We start from the raw sequence: 24,226 nt of genomic DNA, 5'->3' as shown, positions 1-24,226 counted from the left end.
TTTAATTAAACGTTTCTTAGGTCCAGGAAACCTAATTTATTTATTTATTTATTTTCTTGTTTGCTTGTTTGTTTACATATTTGCAGAGTTTCTATGTGCTCATAACTTCACATATCTAGGCACTTAATAAAGCAAAATCTAAAAAAGCCACCATCATTATAGCTCATAAAAGTTCCCTGCCCATTTGATAAGAAGTATAGATGCTAGTTTCCAGTTGGAAAAACACATATTACCTCCTTTCCAAAGGGGGCTTAAAGTCAGGGTAAGCTGGACTGTGGAGCGAACCATTCCAGAAAGTCAGGGCACTACCAGAGAGTTCTTCTAGCCCCAACTCCCTTCACCTCATTAACCAAAGGAACTTGAAGAGCCCCTCTCAAGTAGGCCAGCCAGATTAAAAGGGAAGAAATGGTTCATAGGTGTCTTGGGCCCCTTCATGAAAAAGTGGGGGAAGATTTCATAAATAACCTTAAACTTGAACTAAATTTGAATGTTTCATGGCCTTTCACAAACTCTGAGCTTCTGCATTCTTCCTATAGGATATTTCCATTTCTGCCCTTACTCCCAGTCTGGTATTTCTTTCCTGTTTTCTAATATGTTCCATCTTCATTGGCATATAGGTTAAATTCAAATTTCATAAAAGGAAAACTCTCCCATTATCATAAGACAAGTTTCAGATAGTTTCCAAGTCACAGTTCTTGCCTGAATTTTTTGCACATTGCTTCGGGTAGGAACATCTATAAGAAGCTTTCAATCATTTTTTTTTCTTTCAGAATTCCATCTAGGGCCAGTCTGAAAGTGTAGCAATTTAGTTTTCATCTTGGCTCCTGGAAAAAAGAAGATGCAGAAAATGAAAATACACCTGCCAAAATCCCATTCAGTCTAGCTATTCTGGGTTATTCTCCCCACATGTCAAAATAGGTGAAGTCTGTCTTAGAAACAATGCCTTCTCTATTTCTGTGAAGTGTAGGAAGAATGTTCTTATCAGAGCAGAGCAGTTCTCTAACAGTTGTTCAGTCTATGCAGTAGGAGTAGTACTGGCATAATCATCACAGACTTGTTGCAAATATTCTCCTTTGCAGTATATATCAGATGTATGTATTTAATGTTCGTTTGAGAGGCAGGGCAATCTTATGGACAGTTCTGAAAGTTCATCAGAACAATCTGTTTTCAAACTCTAAGTATCCACTGAATGCTTTCAAGAATTAGGTGAACTGGACAGGATTATTTTTAGCTAGCTGTTATCTATTTCCCTGAACATAGCTCCCCTGTTTCCTCTCAAGAATGAGAAATGTTATGTCCTGAGCCTGTGAAAGCAGGCTCGGGGCATTGCAACGGTCCAGGGCAGGTGCAAGCTGCCCGGGACCAGACTGGCTGTCGCCAGAGCTCGCGCGCATGCGCGGGTGTGAGCGTGCCAAATGTAACAGTTTGGCCCGGGAATCGCCTATAAAAGGGGCAGGGAGATTTGGGCATTGTCGGCGTCTTGTAACCAGTATGCTGAACAGAAATAAAGAGGTTCCTGAGAACTACAACTGCTTCTCGTGTCATTGCCATTTCGCGAAGGACTTAACACTGGCGACGAAGGTGGGATTGCCTTAGATCGACTGAAGACAGGTGTAAGCTTATCCTAGAGTCCTGAGCAGTAGGAACGGCGTTAACTCAGCAGCTGCCCGCCAATCCAGCGAACATCGGGGGTAAGCTGGCTGATAGACCCTTCCTTTTCTACAAAAATGGCAAAAGTTGGAAGACTTTCAGAATTCGATGTCTCGCATCTGGAAAGATAGGAGTCCTACGTAGCCAGGGTGGAAAACTATCTTAAAGTCAATCAAGTAAGAGAAGATAGTTTAAAAGCCGCCACCCTGCTGTGCGTTTGCGGTCAAGACGCATTCGAAATCGCTGAAAACATAGCAGTACCTGTACCTCTAGAATCTGTTAACTACACAGATCTCAAAAAACTACTAAAGGAACACTTCCAGCCCAAGTTGTCCGTCATCGCTTGGTGCCACACCTTCGAACAGAGGGATCAGCGACCCAGAGAATCAGCCAAAGAATACATTGCTGCGCTGAGAAAAGCCGCTAAACACTGCGAGTTCAAGGACCTAGAAGAATGGCTGAGAGACAGATTTGTATGCGAACTGAGGCATAGAGAATTGCAGCAGAGACTTTTCGCTAAAGAAGACTTATCATTCCAAGATGCCTTGAGAGAGGTTACTGCAGAAGAGGCAGTGGGCAGAGCCATCAAGAACATGAGGCTGATCAGAAGCACTCCAGAAGCTGTGTCCGTGCACCAGGAAGGAGTCCAAAGGAACCCAGAGGAGGATCCTGACGATGAAGTAGACCGTCTCTACCCCACGAAAGAAGGGAAACAGAAGGAAAGCTCTTCAGCTCTCCCCAAGTGCCTCAGTTGTGGAGGTCGCCACAAGAGGACCGACTGTAGATTCAGCTCCGCTATCTGTAGGGCATGCAGAAAACAGGGACACATTGCAGCTGTGTGTCTGGGCCATCAGAAGGTGCAACCTCGGGAAGAATTGCGCCTGAAAGGTACCAGGGTCCTCAGCCAAAACAGGGTGGGTTTCTGTGCTTCGCGAAGAAGCATTTATAGGACAGGCACACACAAGCCCATTAAGAAAAAGCTGTCACTTAAAGTGAAGCTACAAGGGGTTCCATTGGCTATGGAACTGGATACGGGATCTGCACTTTCAATCATTTCCATGCACACGTTTAGGAAGATTTGTTCTAGCAGCGGATTTCAGGCCAAGCTGAGGCCTTCCGACATTGTGTTAACAGACTTTCAAAACTCCAGAGTGTGTGTTAAGGGGGAGGCCACCCTTAACGTACAGTATAAGGATTTTGAAGGTCCACTAGATGTAATAGTAGTAGGGGGTGAGCGAACGAGTCTCATAGGACTCGATTGGTTTGAGGCCTTGGGAATACACGTCACAGGGCTCAATAGCTTGCAAACAGTAGACCTACAAGAAGTCTGCAAAGAATTTGCAGATGTTTTCAGCCCACAGCTGGGCACGTACAAAGGACCCCCTGTGTCACTGAAATTAGACCCCACTGTCAACCCTATTAGAATTAAAGCAAGAAGGGTTCCTTTTGCCTTGAAAGGTAAAATTGACACTGAATTGGACAAATTGATTCAGCAAGGAGTTTTAGAACCTGTCGACTCTAGTCCTTGGGAGACCCCCATTGTCATGCCTCTTAAGGCAAATGGGGACATTCGCATCTGTGCAGATTACAAATGCACTCTGAATAAGGCATTGCTGCAACATGCCTATCCTGTTCCCGTGGTCAGTCATATTCTGGCCTCCCTCAAGGGGGGGCGTGTTTTTGCAAAGCTTGACCTAGCTCAGGCATATCAACAGTTGCCTGTTGATGCTGCTCTGCTGTAGCTCAAACCATTGTGACCCACAGGGGGGCATTCAAGGTAAAGAGGTTACAATTTGGAGTAAATGTTGCTCCTGGAATTTTCCAAAGCATAATGGAAAACATACTACGGGGTATACCAGGGGTTTGCCTCTATTTTGATGATGTCTTAATTGCTGGAGACTCTACACACAACTTAGCTGAGAGATTAAGGGCTGTCCTGCTGAGGTTGAGGAAAACGAGCCTCAAACTTAAGAAGGACAAATGTAAAATTGGGGTGCCTTCTACAGATTTTCTGGGATAAAATTGATGCTACTGGGATTCACCCTGCTGAATCCAAATTGAAAGCTATTATGCATGCTCCTAGGCCAAAGTCCAAGGCCGAACTACAGGCCTTTCAGGGCCTTCTGAACTTTTACAACTCCTTCCTTCCAAACAAGGCTAGTGTAGCCGAGCCTCTTCATAGGCTCCTGGACAAACAGGCAGTGTGGCAGTGGTCACAAAAACACGAAGCAAGTTTCAATGAGGTTAAGGCCTTACTCACTTCTAACAGTGTGCTTGCACATTTCAATGAATCCCTTCCTGTGTGCATCGCTTGTGATGCTTCTCCTTATGGGGTGGGAGCCGTACTAAGCCACCTCAGACCAGATGGAACTCAGGTTCCTGTTGCATATTACTCCAGGACCTTGTCTTCTGCAGAGCGAAATTATGCTCAAATTGACAGGGAGGCTTTAGCTGTTGTTGCTGGAATCAAAAAGTTCCATGATTTCCTATATGGCAGGCATTTCACGGTCTTCACTGACCATAAGCCTTTGTTGGGGCTGTTTACCACACATAAACAAACTCCCCAAATCATCTCCCCCAGAATGCTGAGATGGTCTATCTTTCTGTCTGCCTATGATTTTTCCTTATTTCACAAACCGGGGAAAGAAATGGGCCACGCTGACAGCCTCAGTAGATTACCCCTGCCAGTAATAGAGGCTAACCCTGCATCAACAATCAATATCCTCTCCATTCAGGCCTTGCCTGAGTCTCCTTTAAATGCCAGGGATGTGGCTGTTGAATCAGTCACAGATCTCACACTTTCTCGTGTCCTATCTTGGGTTTTATCTGGATGGCCAGAGAGCTGTCCAGGCACTGAGTTTCAGAGTTTCTGGTCCAAAAGGAGCGAGTTATCCACTTTCCAGGGTTGTCTGCTTTGGGGGAGCAGAGTTGTCATTCCTGCCTCAATGAGGACTAGGGTCTTAGGTTCCCTCCACGAGGGTCATCCTGGCATTGTACGTATGAAGGCGCTTGCACACAGCCATTTGTGGTGGCCTGGGTTAGACAGAGACATTGAGGCTAAGGTACACGCATGCCACCTTTGTCAGCACTCACGCCCTGAAATGCCCCAAGCTCCTGTACATAGATGGGAGGAAACACAGTCTCCATGGTATAGGGTGCACATTGACTACGCTGGGCCCTTTCAGGGTCAATTCTTCTTGGTCCTGGTTGACAGCCATTCAAAATGGCTTGAGATTGTACCTGTCTCTTCCACCACCACTGCAAAGACTATTCAAGTACTGAGGGGGATTTTTTGCTGCACACGGGCTTCCTGATGTCCTCGTATCTGACAATGGCCCTCAATTCACTTCTTCCAAATTCCAAGCTTTCTTACAGGCCAACATGATTCGTCATGCCACCTCTGCGCCTTTCCACCCGTCCACCAACGGTATGGCTGAACACATGGTTCGCATCACCAAGGACGCTTTGAAGAAAATTACCTATGGAGACTGGCATCACAGGTTGGCTGACTTCCTCCTTTCTTATCGCACTACACCTTCCACTTCTACCGGGAGGAGCCCAGCTGAACTTCATTGGGGGCGCAAACTGACTACCAAGCTTGACCGGTTGCACCCGGACAGACTACCTTCCACAATCACACACCCCAGGGCACCTAGACAACTGCTTGTGGGTGCCTCGGTTTGGACCCGTAACTACGGGCCTGGTCATTCATGGGTCCCTGCCACTGTGTCCAGGGTCACAGGTCCTTTGTCCTACGAGGTTTCCCTGGATGACGGTCGTGTCCTGCGACGACATATCGACCAGCTCCGCACCAGACGGGACCTTCCCATTGAGACTCCTGGTTCTTTTCCAGGGGGGGAGGGGGACCCCTTTGGGCAAAGGGAAGAGTGCGGGCTGCTGCCTATCATTAATGAGGGAACTACTGACAGCCCATTCCGAGATTCCGCAAGTGCTCCACACAGGAATTCATGGAGCCCAACTAGAACTCAGGCACCAGTGCCTACTCCAGCCAGGGAGTCATCCCAGGGGCATAATCACTACTCACCCGAATCACTCAGTACTCCAGTCAGGGAGGATACCCAGGAGCGTCCAAACAACCCACACCCTGCAAGAGAGCTGGCACACATTCCGTCTGTTGGCCCAACACTGCCCATGTCCCTAGAAGGGGGCAAGCACACAGGGAGGTGGTCGAGGAACCGAATCCCGACTACAACACCTCTGGCATCACTCAGGGGACAACTGAGTTTTGGGACAGTACTAAAAACCCCAGCAAGCCCGGGGACAGAACGGGAACATTGGGAAAGACAACCTCTTGACAGGTCTAGGACAGACCTGGGAGGTTCTACAGAGTTGCCCAACAGTGACAGTCACTTAAGAGGGCCAGAGAGCCTGCATCCAGGCAGGACAACCAGGTCAAACAGAGAAAGAAGCCCTGGCCTGACGAGCCCGGTGGGCAAGCAAGCAGGCCAGGCATTGGAGCAGAGTCCTTGGGGATCACCAGGGCCTAGCAAGGGGGACAAGCATACATCACCCCTCAGTCAAGGGATACTTGGAAGGTACCCAGAAGTCAGGAGGTCACAGAGAGCTAAAAGATCTCCTAAGTATTTAGAAGATTTTGTAACCCTACTGGCAAAACAGAGTTAACAGAGAGTATTCCTGTACACATAGGAAAATAGAACACTGGGGAACAATAGAAGCAAAAGGAATAACGGGTACAAAGCTAGTATGGATTCCACACTCGTATTGGGTTGTATATTATTATTTGTATGATCATAGTCTTAGCCGGGGGGGAAGGGGTGTTATGTCCTGAGCCTGTGAAAGCAGGCTCGGGGCATTGCAACGGTCCAGGGCAGGTGCAAGCTGCCCGGGACCAGACTAGCTGTCGCCAGCACTCGCGCGCATGCGCAGGTGCGAGTGCACCAAATGTAACAGTTTGGCCCGGGAATCGCCTATAAAAGGGGCAGGGAGATTTGGGCGTTGTCGGCATCTTGTAACCAGTATGCTGAACAGAAATAAAGAGGTTCCTGAGAACTACAACTGCTTCTCGTGTCATTGCCATTTCGCGAAGGACTTAACAAGAAATGCCTAAATAACTGTTTTCACTTTCTTGATATGGACCTTTGACTGCTACTGTCATACATTTATCTTCCAAAAGGAAAGGGTTCCTTCTCTAGATTAGAACTGAATATGGCCTACAGAAATCTGGGCATTTAATTTAATTATGACAATTTACACCAGAAATGTATGCATATCATGAATGCATTTCTGCTACTTTTCTATTTATGATGCCCAACAGTCAAATAACACCAGGTTAAAAGCTGGTAGCAAGGAAAAAAATAGCAATGGAAAAAAAAGTTGTTTCTGTCTGAATTCAAACCAGCAAAATTTTGCTAGTTGAGTGCCTGAGACCCTCCTATGGTAATGGGCTGCAGCAGGGATTAGGAGCCAAAGCTGGAAGAAAGCAAGAAAGGAACTTTAATTGTAATCCTGATTGTTGTGTTTTTATTTAACTGCACTTTAATGCTTTAACTTGGTAAACACCATTATGTTTTTGAAAAATTATATCTAAGACAGAAAAGTAAAAAGCTGCTTTGACAATATGTAACCACCAGTGTGAAGAAGAGAGTGTAATCAAGCCATATGCATAACCAACTCAGTTAAACATCTGACAGGTGATGTGAACTGGTTTAATTTGGGTAATTAATGGTTCAGCAGTTCAGTGCATTTCTTTTGAATTTAACTGTTGAAAATAACCGCAGCTATGGAGGGCAATGACCAAGGTTTGAAAGGAAGGGGTTGTCCCTACTTAGTGACACTTGCCAATTGGAGCAGAGGCATTAACTAACATTTACTGGTTGTCATCTCTTCTCCCATCACAAAGTGGAAAACAATTAGTTTTGAGGCAAAGCAAGAAAGCCTCATGTTGCATTTGCTGCAGACTGGGGAAGCATTGAGTGTGTCTTGCATTCCTGTTATCTTGATAGGGTGAGGAGCTTGTGCTTATGCTAGGGTAAGCAAGAAATGCTGACCAGTCTGCTGTGAGGACAGAACATGGAAACATGAAAACTGGAGTCAAAAGAAACTAAAATAGATTTGGAATTTAGAGCTAGTTTGATGAAGTGATGGACCAGGAGTGGGAAGGTTTAGTTCTACTTAATCATGGAAGCCAATGAGAGTCTCTGGGCCAATCACCTCTCTCAGCCCTAGGAAAGAGGCAAGGCCAACCAATTTCAAAAATGTTGAGAACCACATGAATTTGTCTATATATTCACAAGAAATCAAGACTGATCTGAAGGGGCAAGCGGTGGTGATGGGGGGGGGGAGAGCTTTGGGATTATTGCACAAATAGCAGCAGAAATGCCCTTGACTTGGTATGTTATTCCACTTCTACTAGCCTGTGGCTGAACTGGCAGACAAAAGAAGTGTTGTTAACTATCTGAAGGATTACAATATGAATTCAGTTATTATATGCCACTCCCATAGCAGTTAGAAGCTTTGCAGTTTTATTGATCCTATTAAAAGAGAAAAGCTGAAGCTGGGAGGCCCATGTAACTGGCAAGTCATTAAGTGTGTGCCTCTTCAGATGAAGGAAACAGGTGAATCCAGAGAGTTAATTCTGCATTAATTCATTTCATAAGAATAATTTTATCTCTTCCAAAGCAGTGGAAACCTGGTTCATCAGTCAAAAATGAGACTTTTTTTCATCCATCTACACTAGAGACTTGTTTATTACTATTAGCTCTAGCAGAGATCATCTATTGCAGTGGTTCTCAACCTGTGGGTCGGGACACCATTTGGGGTTGAACGACCATTTCACGGGGGTCCCCAAACAACGCAGTCCACCATTTTTTTCCCCTTTTCCTTAGCTGTGCTACTCCCTTTTATTCTATTGGCTTTTGAAAGCCAATAGAATAGACTCTCTTGAATAGAGTTTAATTCTATTGGCTTTCAAAAGCCAATAGGAATTGTCCAGGGTGTCTCTGCCCTGCTGAGCCTGCCAAAAGTCCCATTCTGCAAATGGTGCTGCACCAGTTAAGTAGTCCTCGACTTACGACTGGTTGAGTAGCCTCGACTTACGACCGGTTGGGGGTCGCGGCATTAAAAAGGTTGAGAACCACTGATCTATCAGAATGGGGCTTAGTGGTTGGCTGTGTGAAATTGAAAGTCCATGGAGCAGAACCCCTCTACATACACACCCTGCATTAGAATTCAGTCATCCCATTTTGAGGTTAATGTTATTATTTCCTACTCTCCTACCAATTAATGGTGCTGGTATAAATCTTTACTCTGGGAAGGTGGAGGAGTACTAAAGGTCAGTTGGCAAGAGAACCTTCAACAATATGTCTATGAGAAATGACAGGTTTTGCAAACATGTCCTTTCATTTCCTGAGGCTTTAATTCATCACTACCAAGTATTGCAAATAACTATCTAGATATGGATATCAGTGGGAAAACCAATGTGTTATAATGCAAATTCTGTTCCTTTTGACAGGGTATTGCAACACTGCATGCAAGTATGAAAGTGCTGGAGTTTGCATAACATTAAGTTGAACCTTTTGTCCTTTTGATGAAACATCCAGATTCAGTACATGTTTCTGTGGCTAGGTAATTAATATGATTAATAATGTAAACAATGGATGGTTTGCTAACAGTGGATAGTTTGCTAATTACCATCTGTGATCCATCTTTCTTTTATCTGAAAGAAATAAGTATTGCAAAGCATTTCATGATTCAACAGGCAAAGAATTTTGGATATAACATAATGTTTGAACAATGGGAAAACATGTGGACAAAAGGTTTAAAATTTATATTAAATTATAATCTAAAATAAAATTTTTATAAAATGATGTACCGTTAAAATCTAACACTGGACAAATTGTCAAGAATGTATAAAGAAACTTAAAAGGAATATTGGAAATGTAATGGTAAAGAAGAAACTTTACCATTTATGGTGGACATGTACAAAGCAAAGAAATATTGGAGTAGGATTCACATCTTAATACAGAAGATTCTTAAAGTGAATATAAAGCTAAAACCACAGATTTCTCTTTTAGGCTTAATGGATAAATAACTTGAAAAAAATTGGAACTTTGATGTTATATATGTTGACATCAGTAAGAATACTTTATGCACAGAAATGGAAGAATACTTTGGTTCCCACAATGGACGAATGGTTGCAAAACCTGATGGAGTTAGCAGAGATGGCTAACTTGACTGCTTTGATTAAAGAAAGGAATACAAGTTAAAACAAGGAAAAAACACCAGAAGCTTAAGAAGAAGAGCAGAGACCCTGTAGGCTTGGAACAGAATCCAAATACAGGTAGTCCTTGAGTTATGGCAGTTCACCTAGTGACTGTTCAAAGTTATGACCCCCCCCCAAAGTACTTATGACACAGTCCCAAAGTTACGAATGTTACAGCAATACGGCAGTTGTTCACCCTTACAACTAACTGCAGAGACACTGCAACATTCCCCTGCCGATTCCTCCCCCTACAGCAGCGGTTCTCAACCTGTGGGTTGGGACCCCATTTGGGGTCGAACGACCATTTCACGGGGGTCGCCAAATAACGCAGTCCACCATTTTTTCCCCTTTTCCTTAGCTGTGCTACTCCCTTTTATTCTATTGGCTTTCAAAAGCCAATAGGAATTGTCCAGGCTGTCTCTGCCCTGCTGAGCCTGCCAAAAGTCCCAGTCTGCAAACGGTGCTCCAAGTTGTCTGCAGCGAAGGCGAGCTGTCTGGAAGTTTCCACCCCTCCCTGCTGAGCAACTACTAAAAATGTAAGTAAAAGAGGGCCAGGGGTGGGAGGTGGGAGGCCAGCAGGTGCAGGGAGGGTTGCTGGCACGTGTGGGGCCCAGCGGGTGCCTTACCTCTCTTGGGCTGGGCCAGCTGGTGGCCCAGCCAGTGGTTGCCCTGCGTCATCGCTGCCCTTTGCCAGCTTCGCCTCGGCCGGCACAGGGGGCGGCACCACACATGCGTGGCGCTCCCGGGCAGGGAAAGTCCTCGACTTACGATCGGTTGGGGGTCACGGCATTAAAAAGGTTGAGAACCACTGCCCTACAGGGACCTGATAGACACTGGTCCTTGCTTACTTACCTTTCAAAGATCCAGGGTTCCAGAACAGGCTGACCGCTCCTTCTCTCTCCTCAGGCAAGCTGTCTCCTCTCCAGCCTCTCTGCCATGGGGGTTAGTGCAGCAGTGCAGATTCTTTGCTTGCTTCAGGAGCTCCAAAAGTGGAGCAGTGTGAGCAGAGGCAGAGAGGATGAGCGCACCCTGCTCAGCTTGGTTGACTCACCGAGGCTATTTACGCAGGACACCTGATCATCTTTTGGAGTGCTGGGAAGCCTCTGTGAGTCTGAAGGAGTGTGAGATCGTGCCCCCAAAGACTTCTGTTCTCCACGTCTGAAGCTTTTGTAAAGGGACAGAAGGTTTTGGGGCAGCGATCGCGCATTGCTTGAAGCCTTCTGTCCCTTTGAAAAAATGTTTTGGTGTGGAGAACAGAGGTCCGAGGGAGCACAATCTCCTGAAGGACCAGACAAAGAAACCACAGCAGAGAGGCTGGATAGGAGACAGCTCACTTGATCAAGATCTTTGAAAGGTAAATGAATCTCCACAGGCCCAGTGCCTGTAGAGACCCAGTGGGGCAGGATCGGGGGGGGGGGGGAAGGGAAGCATGAGATATCTCAGTGAGGCCTTGGATAGTTGAAAGCATTAGCCCCCCCCCATGGTCTTCCCCACCCTGAGGTACCTCATGTGCACTTCAGGAGCTGCACATTCGACTAGTAAATGCATGGGGTAAAGCAGGGAGGGATCAGTTAAGGAATCCTCAAGATACGAATGTAATTGGCAGGCTCTATTACATCCATATCTTGAGATTACTTATACTAGTTCTTAGCTGCATCATCAGATAATGCAAAATCACAAAGTAGCATTGCATGCTTTAGCAGAAAAGAAACTGTTTTGTTACAAAATGTACACCAGGAATTACACTTTATACAATAAATTCTAATTGGTAAAGCACACTTATAAAACAACCCATGTTTTAATCTCTAGTTAAACAATTTATTAGAGTCCTTTTAAAATTACAATTCCTAGACTGCATATAATTTCAAGCCAGAAATCTGCTATAATAAAACTAAAATTTATTCTACTGCTTCCTTTTGTGGGAAAAAGAGATGGGCATCCTTAATACAGACATTTTATAAGCCTCTGTCATGTATACAGCTACTTCTTTGTGTAGGGAAACATTTACATTTTGGAATAGCCTCCCAGCTGAAACTGAGGGATCCCTATCCTTTTGGGCTTCTGGAAGGCAAAGAATGTTTGACTCTTTCCCCATATGTTGGGCTCAGATGAGGATTGAGTCAAGAGTCTGATTGGTCTGGTGCCTGGTGGGAAGGTTGATGTAGTTTTTATTCTTGTTTTTATCAGTTGTTGTGAGCTATCTAGGTTCATTGTACAGTATTACTTTGGCAGTCAAATAAGTTCTTTACATAAATAAATACCAACCTGGTGTTCTTCAGAGGTGTTAGACTAAAGTTCCGAGTGTTCTGAGCCATATTACCTGGAAATTCCATGTGCTGAAGTATTTGAATTCATCTGGAGGGCAACAGGTCAAGGAACACTAGCTTAAAGTTACATGTGAGGACTTTCTGTGGCAGACTTCCTGTTCCAAAATGAAAGATGAGAGGGATTTCATCTGGATGGCCTGGAAAATTTACTAAATGGGGCATAATAACCATATCACAAAGATCCCTATAGAATTCACACTTCAACAAGACATGCCCAGGGATGCTTTTCAGAGCAGTTATAGTAAACCTATGTTCTAGCAAAGCAGATGGGGGAACTATTTAGTTTGAGAGAAGGTTCAATAATCATTAGACAATTTGGCAAATTATTATGTTTTTTGACTACAGGCTTAGATTCAGGGCATATTCTCACTGCACCCTTAAGCTGCTAATGTCCTTTGCTCATGACAGCTCAACTGTGAGGTGGCTTAAAAAATCTTGTATGGACTGAAATACTTTGCGACCAGACAGAATCTCCAGGAACTTATTTATTTTGTTATGCATAACTCTCTAGTTAAGAAGCATCCTAGCCCATGGACAGCAAACAATTTGAGAGAGGCCATACGTCATTGGTTCATCCAGTAGGGTCTGCTTCCAGATCAAATTAAATTTAGCAAGAATATTGAGGAAGCTATTGCAATCTCCACTATAGTTAGACCAACCTCCAGTGGCAAGGCAGCTTTAGAGATATACTCCAGAATCTGAAATACTATTTTCAGGAACTAAGGTATTGCTGTTTCTGAAAACATAGTTGGGGTATGGTTTTGAGCTCCATATAAAACTGAGCCTATGACTCAGGTTCTAATAGTTTGATGGAAGTGGACACAAAACTTTCCTTTGACAATAAAATACAAGCAGCACTTGTACAATAAAATACAAGAAGACAATAAAATACAAGCAGCACTTCTCTCTCAAAGTATGATTAAGAGTGCATCTCAGATTCAGCTGAATCCCAAACAGTTATGGATGACTTTGAATTGATTTGGTGTTAGCATGAATCAAAGTGAGATTCTTTGAACAAGATTAACTATCAGTTTTCCTGAAACTGCAGTAGTGGTTCATTGAATTTATGTAAACAAAGGTGAAGGAAAGGAGATTTCTAGATATATAGACAGAACTATTGTAGGTTAGTTCACTTTTTTATTAGTTTTGTTTGTTAAATGTTTGCCTGAGTCTGTGAGGATCTGTAATAATAATAATAATAATAATAATAATAATAATAATAATAATACCCCCAGTGAGGCACTACGTTGACATGGTTGTGGGGCTTGTGTACTCTGAGGAAGATGAGAGCTATGCCAGAGGTTCAACCATACTGGACAGGTCTCATCAGAGGAGTCAGACAAAGAGTATCTCTCCCATAAAAAATATGGTGAGACGTAAATTGCAGAATGCCATACCGGCTCGGACGTCGCCTGGGTTAACAAGGTCCGCGCTAGATATTGGAGTTCCTGGATATCTGGTGAAAAATGGGTTACAGGACTCAGGACTGTTGGCTGAGCAACCAGGGCCAGCAGCTGCAGAACTACTGGAAGAAAAGGTGTTTACCCGTCGCAGATACACAGTGATGGAAAACAAAGAAATAATGATCTGTTACTACAGATCAAGTCCAACAAGAAGAGGATATCTAAAACGAATGCACCAGTTCTGGAAAGAACAACATCCAGAATCAGAAATAACAGAACAGAGACTAGCAGATCAACGCCGATTTATAACACGAAATAAAGTATTCACAGAAACAGAATTGGACGAACTACAAAGGTTTACCCAGGGCAAAGAAATCAAAGCCTTACCAGAAGTAATTCAGAATGTAGAGGCAAACCAGGGGGAGTTGGCAGTGAAGGAATCCAGCAGAGATATACAACTGTTCTCATTTGGAAACCAGGCACCTCTTCCTCAGGAAGAACAAAACCCTCTAACTAAAGAAATAAAAGAATTGAAACAAAGAATAACTGAGCATCTAGAACAGCACAAAAACAACAGAATAAGGCTACCTGCATTGAAGCTTGTTCAAAGAAACAGCTAGCACAAGCATTAAAAGATGCAAATACTGCAATATCAAGTATAAGCACCAATTCACTGCAAGAAACAAACCAACTAATGTACAGCACAGCTGCAGTTATAACAGAATACCTGGGATGCAAAATCAACAAAAAAGAAAAACAAACAAACAGTGCACCAGAAAAATGGAAGGTTAGACTAGAAAATAAGATCAGCAAGTTAAGATCACATGCAAGCAAGCTAGAACAGATGGAAAGAAAAGAAGCTGAAGAACAAGAAGACCAAAGAATACCTAATCAAGAAATACCACTTAGAAACAAGGAAGATCAAGGAAGCACTGGAAATAATAAAGCAACAAATAACAGCTATAGCCAGGAAAATCAGTAGATATGAAGCTCGAATTGCAAACTATAGGCAGAACCTCCAATTTCAATCCAATCAGAAACGTTTCTACCAATCCATCAATGGAGAAACTGCAAGGAATCAGTCAGTACCTGACAAGGAAGAAACAGTGCAGTTCTGGAAGCAGATATGGGATAACCCAAAGAAATACAACAAGGATGCAGCTTGGTTAAAAGAGGTGGATGCAAATAAAACAGAAGTTGAAATGAAAGAACTAGTAATAACAACAAAAATGGTAGGAAAAAAGAGCAAAGAAAATCAAAAATTGGTCAGCACCAGGTGAAGATGAACTGCATGGGTTTTGGTTGAAACATCTAACTGTTATACACCCACTCATTGCCAAGCAGTTCAACAATATACTACAAGGAGGAGAAATTGAAAAGTGGCTAACAACTGGGAAAACCTACCTAATAATGAAAAATCCAGCAAAAGGGGCAACACCAGGTAACTACAGGCCAATTACCTGCTTACCAGCAACTTTCAAATTACTAACTGGTGTGGTAGCTGATGCAGTACAACAGCATCTAGTTGAAAACAATCTCTTTCCACCTGAGCAGAAAGGAAACCGCCCCAATAGCAGAGGAACAAAAGATCAACTCCTAATAGACAAAATGATCTTGGAAAACTGCAAGAGAAGGAAGACCAACCTGAATGTGGCATGGATTGACTACAAAAAGGCATTTGACTCTCTGCCACATGATTGGATAATCAAGTGCCTAGAAATAACAGGAGTAAAGTAGAAACATCAGAAAATTTGTGCAAAAATCGATGGCACAATGGAAGACACAGTTGCAGATCAATGGTGAGAGCTGGGAGAGGTTAATATCAAGAGAGGAATATTTCAAGGAGATTCATTATCACCATTACTATTTGTTATTGCACTGTTTCCTCTGTCAACAATACTGAATAACTCAGGACATGGCTATCAAACATCAAAAACATCTGCCAGACTATCCCACCTCCTTTATATGGATGATCTGAAGCTGTATGGAAAAACATCATCTGAAATAGAATCGCTGCTCAACACTGTCCGTATATATAGCCAAGATATTGTAATGGAGTTTGGCTTGGACAAATGTGCCACACTTACTATCAAACAAGGAAAAATAGTGAAAACTGAAGGAATCAAGATGCCCCACGAAAATAACATTAAGAGTCTGGATGAGGAAGAATACTACAAATACTTGGGTATCCTTCAAGCTGACAACATCAAGCACACTGAAGTCAAGAAAAAGATTAGAGGTGAATACATCAAGAGAGTGAAGAAGATCTTAAAGTCCAAACTCAATGGAGGAAATACCATAAAGGCAATCAAAACCTGGGAAATCCCAGTCATTAGGTACACAGCTGGAATAGTGGACTGGACTCAAGCAGATTAGTCAATTGCAAAAGGCGGCCTTATTAGGAACTGCTTCCATCCTGCGAGGATACCTGTAATACCATCAAACATCCACATCTGCCTAACCCAGGTCTTGGGTAAGGACTCGATAGGTAGACAAAATGCCAAATCCAGTCTGAACATCTGGCTGACTGTGCGATGATTGATAATAATAATAATAATAATAATAATAATAATAATAATAATAATAATAATAATAATAATAATAATGTTGGAAGGGATCTTGGAGGTCATCGAGTCCAACCCCCTGCTCAGGCAGGAAACCCTACACCATTTCGGACAAATGGCTGTCCAGACATGTAGCATGGCTACTTAGCTAAAAATACTGGATGTACAAATTCTACTTTCTATGCCAAAGTATGCTTCACATCTGTTTTCCAATACAATTCCATTGTAATTCTATGAAGAAATAAATTAGGAAAACAGTCTTACTCTCCTTTTCATTACTCATCAGTCTGTAACCTCTTTGCCTTTTTTTTTAAAAAAAACATATAAGTTTCTTACTTATGATGTGGATCATTTGACAAAGGACTCCCTTCACAAAGCAACCACTTTGCTAAGCTTTGAAATAACAGAATAGAATAACAGAATAACAGAGTTAGAAGGGAACTTGGAGGTCTCCTAGTCCAACCTCTGCACAAGCAGGGGATCATCTACCATTTTGGACATTCTGTCCAACCTTTTCTTAAAAACCTCCAGTGATGGAGTATCCACAATGTTGTGGGCAGCAACAATGATATTGGCAGCAGCAAAAGTGTCCTTTTCAGTGGAAGACTGCAAAATACAGCTGCAACATTGCTGACCTCTCTTTATGACAACATAAAGAGAATATTTTCTGTTAATTCTGATTTTATTCCCTATTCCTCATTCCCAATGCTTTATTCCACATTTGAAAACCATTAAGGGATAGAGTAAATATGTACCATGAAAATGTTTTATATTATTTCATAAATATCAATTCTAAATACTAAAAGCTTCTCCATTCACTTTAAAGGAACTGATTTTCCAGACTCTTCTTGCAACATTCATGAATCATTAAAGAACAGGAAAGCTGGCCCTTCAAATTATGTTCTAGGTCAAAGGGAGTTGGCCCTGAGACTTTACTGCTGTCACATTGCCAACAACTACGCAACTTATGTTTGGGGTATCTAGAGACTTATATGTAGGCAATTTAGACCTTAACTTGGTTTGTGTGTGTGTTTATATGTGGGAGGTTCAAAAATGACTAACAATTGGGCAACCTGTTTAGAATTTTAAAATATTTGAAACCCTACTCTACTCAAAGATTCTCAATGGCCCTACAACATTAGGCAAAATCCTTTTATCATCCTAGTTCTGCTCGAAAATTTGTTGTTCCTCTTGATTTTACTAATAAGATGTAGGAACCAGGAATGGATTCTTGTGGACAAGACTGTGAAAGCCTTTCATTGTGATAATTCAACAAATTCCTATGTTTTCAGAATCATTCAGACTATTTCATAGATGTTTAAGAAAGGTTATCTAATGAAGTAAGTAACTATCTTGTATTAAGAGTAGTAGATATGGAACTCATGCAACATACTCTTTTACATAAAACAGATCTGTAATTCTAGTGTTTACCATTATATTTTGAAAATCCTTTTTATTTTCCCTGCAAATGAAAGAAATTCAACATTCAGTGCACTTTGGGTCCCATCAATTAAGAAATAACATCTAGCAGGATCCAGGAAACGTGTTTTCTCTGTCATAGGACTTTTCCTTTGGAATTATATCCTCCCAGAGATCCACATGGCTCCTATCCTGATGGCATTCGGGAAGCTATTGAAGACCTGTTCTAGGTCTTGGGAAGGTTGATAATTGAGCCTTTGTTGATTTTTCAATTTGTTTTGTTTATATATCTGTTTGTGGGTATCTCATGAATTATTTTTATTTTATAGTTTTGTTCTTTTTAATTGTAAGTCAGTAGCCTCCATATCGATTAAATAAATAACTAGTTTTTAGTTCAAATTTGGTAATTCTACCAGTGTTTGGGTCTCAACCTAATATGATAAGAGGTGAACATCAGATTCAGCTAAATTACTAATCATTCTGGTTGAGCTTGGATAGATTAGCTTGTAGCCTGAAACAATGAGGTTCTTTTGAAAACACAAATACTATGAGTCTTTCTGAAGTTACATTAATGATTTGGGACACTATAGGAGAAGTTCTCTATATATATTACAGGACTATTCTAAAGTTAGTTTGCTTTTTATTCAATATGACTGTGAAGAGTAGAATTGTTTTTTAAAAGTGGTCCTTTAGTTGTAGAGTTCTGTGAAAGTATAGAACTGATTGTTTAAGCTGGGAAATGGGAATATTTAAATCCTTTCTTTTTCTGCCAATGTTTGTTCCTCATCTGAATTCTACTCCTATATAAAAAAATAGAGAACACAGTCCTACACTGCTTTCCATTAAAAATAATAAAGGTGCCGGAACTCACACACGTCATACAACCCGCTTTGCCTACCCTACAAGGTTCCATCCAAAAAAGGTGCTGGAACTCCGTTCTGGGTGTTCTATGACAAAAAAAGCCCTGATTAATCATAATATCTATTCTTTAGAAAACATGCACCTTTATTTCTTAAAGTCAGTGGTGGGATTCAGCCAGTTCGCACCATTTTGGCAGAACTGGTAGCTAATTTTTTTGTTGCCCAGGCCCAGAATGGACTTCTGGAAGCGGCATCCACACAGAGAACCAGTTGTTCACATATTTGAATCCCACCATTGCTTAAAGTGTATGTCATTTCCAAAGTAACTTCTTTTATTTGCTAACACTCTGAAATTATACAAGTATCCTAGCTTGGACCAACTTTCTATGCAGTGTGTCATTTTCATAATAATCAATCCTCCTCTGTTCAAATAAAGAGGTTTTTATTTGAGACCCCCTCCACCCTTCCCATATAAATACTTGGTTAGTACCATGTACCAAGGTTAGTACCCTAACCCTAACCCTAACCCATTAATCTGAACCTTGATTGCTTAACATAAGTCAATTCTATGAAAAAAATAAAAGTTGTCAGTATTTGTTTTAAAGTAAAAGAATTTGAAATGCCTACAATAAATAAAATCTCACTATTTTAAATTATTCATAAGACTACTTGACTTACAGTTGCTGTCCATGTTTGAACTAGGCTGCTGATTTCAACTGAATTCAGATCTGTCAAATGAAACAGCCGACAAAATAATGTGAGTTAAAGCAGGATGCTATTCAAATTGAACAAATTCATGGAGTCTTTGCTCAGCCATACTATAAATGTTTATTCATTTTAAAACATTCCACAAAATAACAGAATAACAGAGTTGAAAGGGACCTTAGAGGTCTTCTAGTCCAACCCCCTGCTCAAGCAGGAAACCCTATACCATTCCAGATAAATGGCTGTCCAGTATCTTCTTAAAAGTCTTTAGTGATGGAGCACCCACAAGTTCTGGAGGCAATTTGTTCCACTAATTAATTTTTCTCACTGTCAAGAGTTCTAAGTTAGTTGTCTCCTTGATTAGTTTCCATCCATTGATTCTTTTTCTGCCTTCATATGCTTTGTGGAATAGCTTGACCCCCTCCACTTTGTGGCAGTCCCTTAGATTTTAGAATATTGCTATCTTGTCACCCCCAGTCCTTCTTTTCATTAAACTAGACATACCTAATTCCTGCAACCATTCTTCATATGTTTTAGTCTCAAAATATTTTAAAAGAACTTGTTCAAATGTTATTTCCATTTAATAAGTCTTATTTTATATTTATGTGTATATTTCTGTACACTTGCATATTAGAAAATAAAAAAGGAAGCTTACACTTTTTAAAAAGTGTTATCTGTCAAATGTAGTACTTCTTATTTTTGTCTTATCTTTGAAAACATACGGTTGTGGATACAATGTGTAGCTTTAACACTATTGAAAGACTTTTTGGCCTTTGCACTTAGACACAAATTGATGCATTAATTTAATTTGTTGTATATTTTAAACAAGAAAGTATGAAAAAGTAGTCAAACATGATATGATATTAGAACAATACAAGTAGGAGTCATTTGGTTTCTTTGATCATTTCCTTGCATTATATAGATATAAATTTTTCTATTCTGGGAAAGTTTTGAAGGAATGGATATAAATCTTAAAGACGAATAAGAGAAAGTTTTCTAAGCAGGAACCATAAGTAAAGATAAGTACCTCCTTCAGTAGGCTTGACTTTAACGAGCAGGAGGTTATGCTATGTCATTATGATGCAACACAGCTTAAAGCAAACAGCAAGTTGTTGGAGTTGTCCTTATCATTCTTTGCCAAACTCCTGCAAGGATGCCCAGTTCAAATTCTTTCTCCACCAATATGCGGATCAGATTCCCTGTTCTTGCCATTTTTTTACAAGTGATCATTATCATTTTATTTGGAATATTTGTGAGATATCAGCCAACAGACAGATGGAGCCAGCCATCAACTAATATGGGCTTATATCCAAGTAAGTGATGCCATTGGTTAATAAACTATAGCAATCTGGTGAAAGTTAGCTGCTTTGGGGGTTGTTCTAACACCGTGCATAACTTAATTGGGAGATTCTTGCATTCTCATTTACTGTGTACTTTGTATATCATATACTGGAGGCACAGGTCTCATTCAAATGATAAATTTTCCTTCTGAAACAAGCACACCATTCTGAATAAGCGGCATAGTGCAAAAAAAATGCTTAATGCAAATATGAAATACTCTAATGGGGAAAATTTGGGGACAGATGTGACAGGTCTGCTAATTTTGTTAACTAACTAGCCATTTGATATATTCTTTCTGAATATGTCTTAATTTCCCATTTCTAGGAAGTTCACAGAGTTTTATGAATGGGTATGTCTTTGAATTTCTCTGGCATTTCATAAACTGCCTTGGATTCTTATCTTCTACCTACTCAGAGACATCTGCTGACTTGCAGATTAAAACAGCAATGATATCTTACCATGGAGTAAGTGTCCCATGGGTTTCTGGCACACTGGAACAGGGGAATTCTTTATTTCTGAAACTGTAAGATCCACAAATGAATTATGACAAATTATATTGAAGGAGCTTCATGCTACTCTAGTCTGACACCATTTCTGTGCATTTATGTATGCCATTAGACATTAAATATGGTAGGATAAATATTTACCTACATTTTACTATTTTGGACTAATGTTCTAGGATGCTTTGCATATGTTTATAAGATATTACTACTCAGATTTATTATTGTTGTTGTCTTTGTGAATGGGGATTCATCTTGTGAAGAAAGGCAAGCCTACTTATTGTTAGTATAATTCTCTTTTGAATGGAAGGAATAGCACTTAAGCCATGTGTAGGCAAATTGCCCTTTGAGTCAAGCCATATGGCTATGAATAGTTTGCAACTGTCTTCTTCTAAGACTATTTTCAGTTTCCTAGTCTTGCCCATAGTCTTAGGTTGTCCTAGTTATTTCCCATTCAAATATGAAGAAAGTCTGACTCTGCTTAATTTTTCAGGTCTTTGTGCCTAAGGCAAGACTAGAACTCATGGTCTCCTGGTTTTTAACCTGAGATGCCTTGAATCAGTACCCCAAACTGGCTCCCAAATGTATACCTCCCAAATTCACCAATTTTTAAATTGTTGTTTCAAAAGTGCTTCTCATGGAAGGTTTATTCTTGCATTAATACATGCATGACTCTTCCAAGAACCAAATGACCTCAGATCCAGACATATTTTGTTGAATGTCATAATTGTTGCTTAAGTCTTTAATCTACAAACAGTCCTGTAATTTCCTGAAATATTGTTACACATATATAACATAATCAGATAAAGTTTTCTGATAAAGAAAACTCTCCATATGTTTTTGGTATTGAGGTGTATTCTGCTTCCATTCATGTTTTTTTTAAATTGAAGCCCCTGCATCTATCCCCCTCTCTTTCTCTTTAAATATAATAAATGTTGATTCCTTTTCTATGGTGTCTATACTATATACAGTAGCCTCTCTTTTTTGTATATGTATCTGTCAGGCATAAACTATTATCTAAATATTTTGCAATGCTGATAATGATGATGACCAATTACCATTGTATGAAATTGCATACATTAGTGAGAATTTGGTATGAGCCTACAAGTGTTACAAATATGCAGTGAGGCACTGGAAGAAATGAGAAATGGAGAACACCTACCTGCCTTGAAAAAATATTAGGCCTCAAATTGTTAAACATCATGGTTAAAAAAAGGATTTTTTTTTTTAAAAAATGAAAGTGTCCAGTACTTTAAAACAAATTTTCTTCATTCAAATCTTTTAGCTGGATTTTCAACATATTTTCTTGAAAGGAAGTCCTACTGGTTTTATTTTCTTATTATCCCTCATCCCTCTCTTCAATTAGTTGCAAAAACAAATGTGATACAGCGGCTGCAATGAAATTCATGCAAGGCTAGAAAGGACAAAGTTAAGTTAAACAGTTAAATGAAGAGTGGAGGAAATGTTCCCCTCAAAGACAATAGGTAAAAGTGGAGAAGTAGATGATATTAGCTGATTTTGGAAGGTATTGCGTTGACTTGACTGGGGAAAGAAGAGGTGGATGAGTTGAGGATTTGATATTGCCCTGGACTTATTGCTGCACAGCTTCATTCCTGCCTGAGCTGCTGAACCTCATCATAGGACTGGCATTGAAGTGCCCATTGTTCTGTTTCAGAAGAAGAGGCATCGAGACGAAGCAACAAGTTCCAACAGTTCTCCTTTATTGCAAACACCAACAGAACCAATTTTAAAATGGTGCAGCCCCCTTTTATAGCCCCCCTGCACAATACCTTGCTGGCCAATCATTTCAAAGGATCTTTTCCTGCCGTGTGCTTGCGCGCAAGGCTGGGAGCAGCCTTTCTGGTCCTGGGCATCCATATGGTCTGCTCGGGCCAATCGTTGCAGCCAGCACCTGCCAACCCTATTGATTTTGAGAGACATCTTGTGGGTGAATTCAGATGTGGCTTGTGAGTTCATGGCCACCGTGAACTTACAAACCTTGTCTTTGGGGATCATGGGCCAGTGGTGGGATTCAGCCAGTTTGCACCACTTCGGCAGAACTGGTAGCTAATTTTTTTGTTGTCCAGGCCCAAAATGGACTTCCGGAAGTGGCATTCACACAGAGAACCAGTTGTTCACATATTTGAATCCCACCACTATCATGGGCTCAGTTAATGATGGGATCAACATATTTCAAAGTAACTGAAATGTGACAGGAGACATATTCCTCAGTCCCTTGTCATAATCAGATCACTCTCTGGTTCACCTATCAGCCAATGCCAATGACCTCTATAAGAAGAATAGATCCATTTGATTGGTCCACCCCAGGTGCCTAGTGGATTCTCTAGCTTTCAAAGATTATTTGGGGATTATTTCAAGTTCTGCTCATTGTGCCAAGGAAACTCATTGGTTTACCAAAGAGATTTATCATATGAAACTGCAGAAGAGATTATAAAGCTGCAAACTAAGTGATATTGTTGAAGATAAATGTGACTGAACATGGGAAAGAGCTCAAATTTTAGTCTACATTATAGCAAGAATAGCAGTGGAGTGAGGTTCCTTTCCCCTTATTGTGTTTAGTAAAGCTGATTTGGCAAAAAAAAAAAAAAAAAAAAAAAATCAGGCCAAAAATTGGCTGCTGGGCCGCTGCAATAAATTCATACAAAATCAAAACGATGAAAGTGCTTATATTCATTTAGAGTTGGTAGTTACCTGCAGTAGAGTTGGAATAGGCCCTATTTAGTGAGCTTATCTGGAATTATATAATAATAATAATAGTAGTAAAGTTGGAAGGGACCTTGGAGGTCATCTAGTCCAACCCCCTCCTCAGGCAGGAAACCCTACACCATTTTGGACAAATGGCTGTTCAGTCTCTTCTTAAAATCTTCCAGTGTTGGAGCATTTACTGCTTCTGGAGGCAGGCTGTTCCACTGATTAATTGTTCTCACTGTCAGGAAGTTTCTCCTTAGTTCTAGGTTGCTTCTCTCCTTGATTAGTTTCCACCCATTGCTTCTTGTCCTGCCTTCAGGTGCTTTGGAAAATAGCTTGATTCCCTCTTCTTTATGGCAGCCCCTGAGATGTGCTTTGATCCTATGGTTCCTGAAGAGAGTTCAGTATCCTGGTTGATATGCCACGTCTAAATTAAATTAAATTAAATTAAATTAAATTAAATTTAAATTAAATTAAACCTGGTTAGTGAAAACCTCCAAAAATTT

The 24,226-nt window shown here is 41.0% G+C and overlaps 1 protein-coding gene and 1 long non-coding RNA gene across 4 annotated transcripts in view; one reads left to right on the top strand and one right to left on the bottom strand.

Annotated features, from left to right (window-relative positions):
- On the bottom strand, positions 1 to 20,266 carry LOC120300378. 2 transcript variants are annotated; one of them, XR_005554648.1, is made up of 4 exons: positions 20,198 to 20,266; positions 19,144 to 19,193; positions 12,158 to 12,314; positions 1 to 824 (listed from the first exon to the last, which is right to left on the bottom strand). It is a non-coding gene; the product is annotated as an uncharacterized LOC120300378 (long non-coding RNA). The 2 variants fall into 2 exon arrangements; XR_005554649.1 differs by having other exon boundaries at positions 12,213 to 12,314.
- Positions 20,256 to 24,226, top strand: part of RHAG (Rh associated glycoprotein) — a 22,028-nt gene continuing 18,057 nt past the window's right edge. The window contains exons 1-2 of one of the 2 annotated variants that reach the window (XM_039326316.1): positions 20,346 to 20,483; positions 20,836 to 20,975. Coding sequence is in view for 1 of the 2 variants with exons in the window: in XM_039326315.1 (XP_039182249.1) it covers positions 20,324 to 20,483 (160 nt within the window). In the remaining variant the exon portion in view is untranslated. Of the gene's footprint in view, positions 20,484 to 20,835; positions 20,976 to 24,226 lie in introns of both variants that reach the window. The other variant, XM_039326315.1, reaches the window with a different exon arrangement.

The sequence above is a fragment of the Crotalus tigris genome, unplaced genomic scaffold (genome assembly GCF_016545835.1).
Source record: "Crotalus tigris isolate CLP2741 ecotype Arizona unplaced genomic scaffold, ASM1654583v1 scf7180000024340.7048381, whole genome shotgun sequence".
Lineage (NCBI taxonomy): Eukaryota > Metazoa > Chordata > Lepidosauria > Squamata > Viperidae > Crotalus > Crotalus tigris.
Note: the sequence above shows the minus strand (reverse complement) of the source record. Positions and strands in the feature narration are given on the sequence as shown.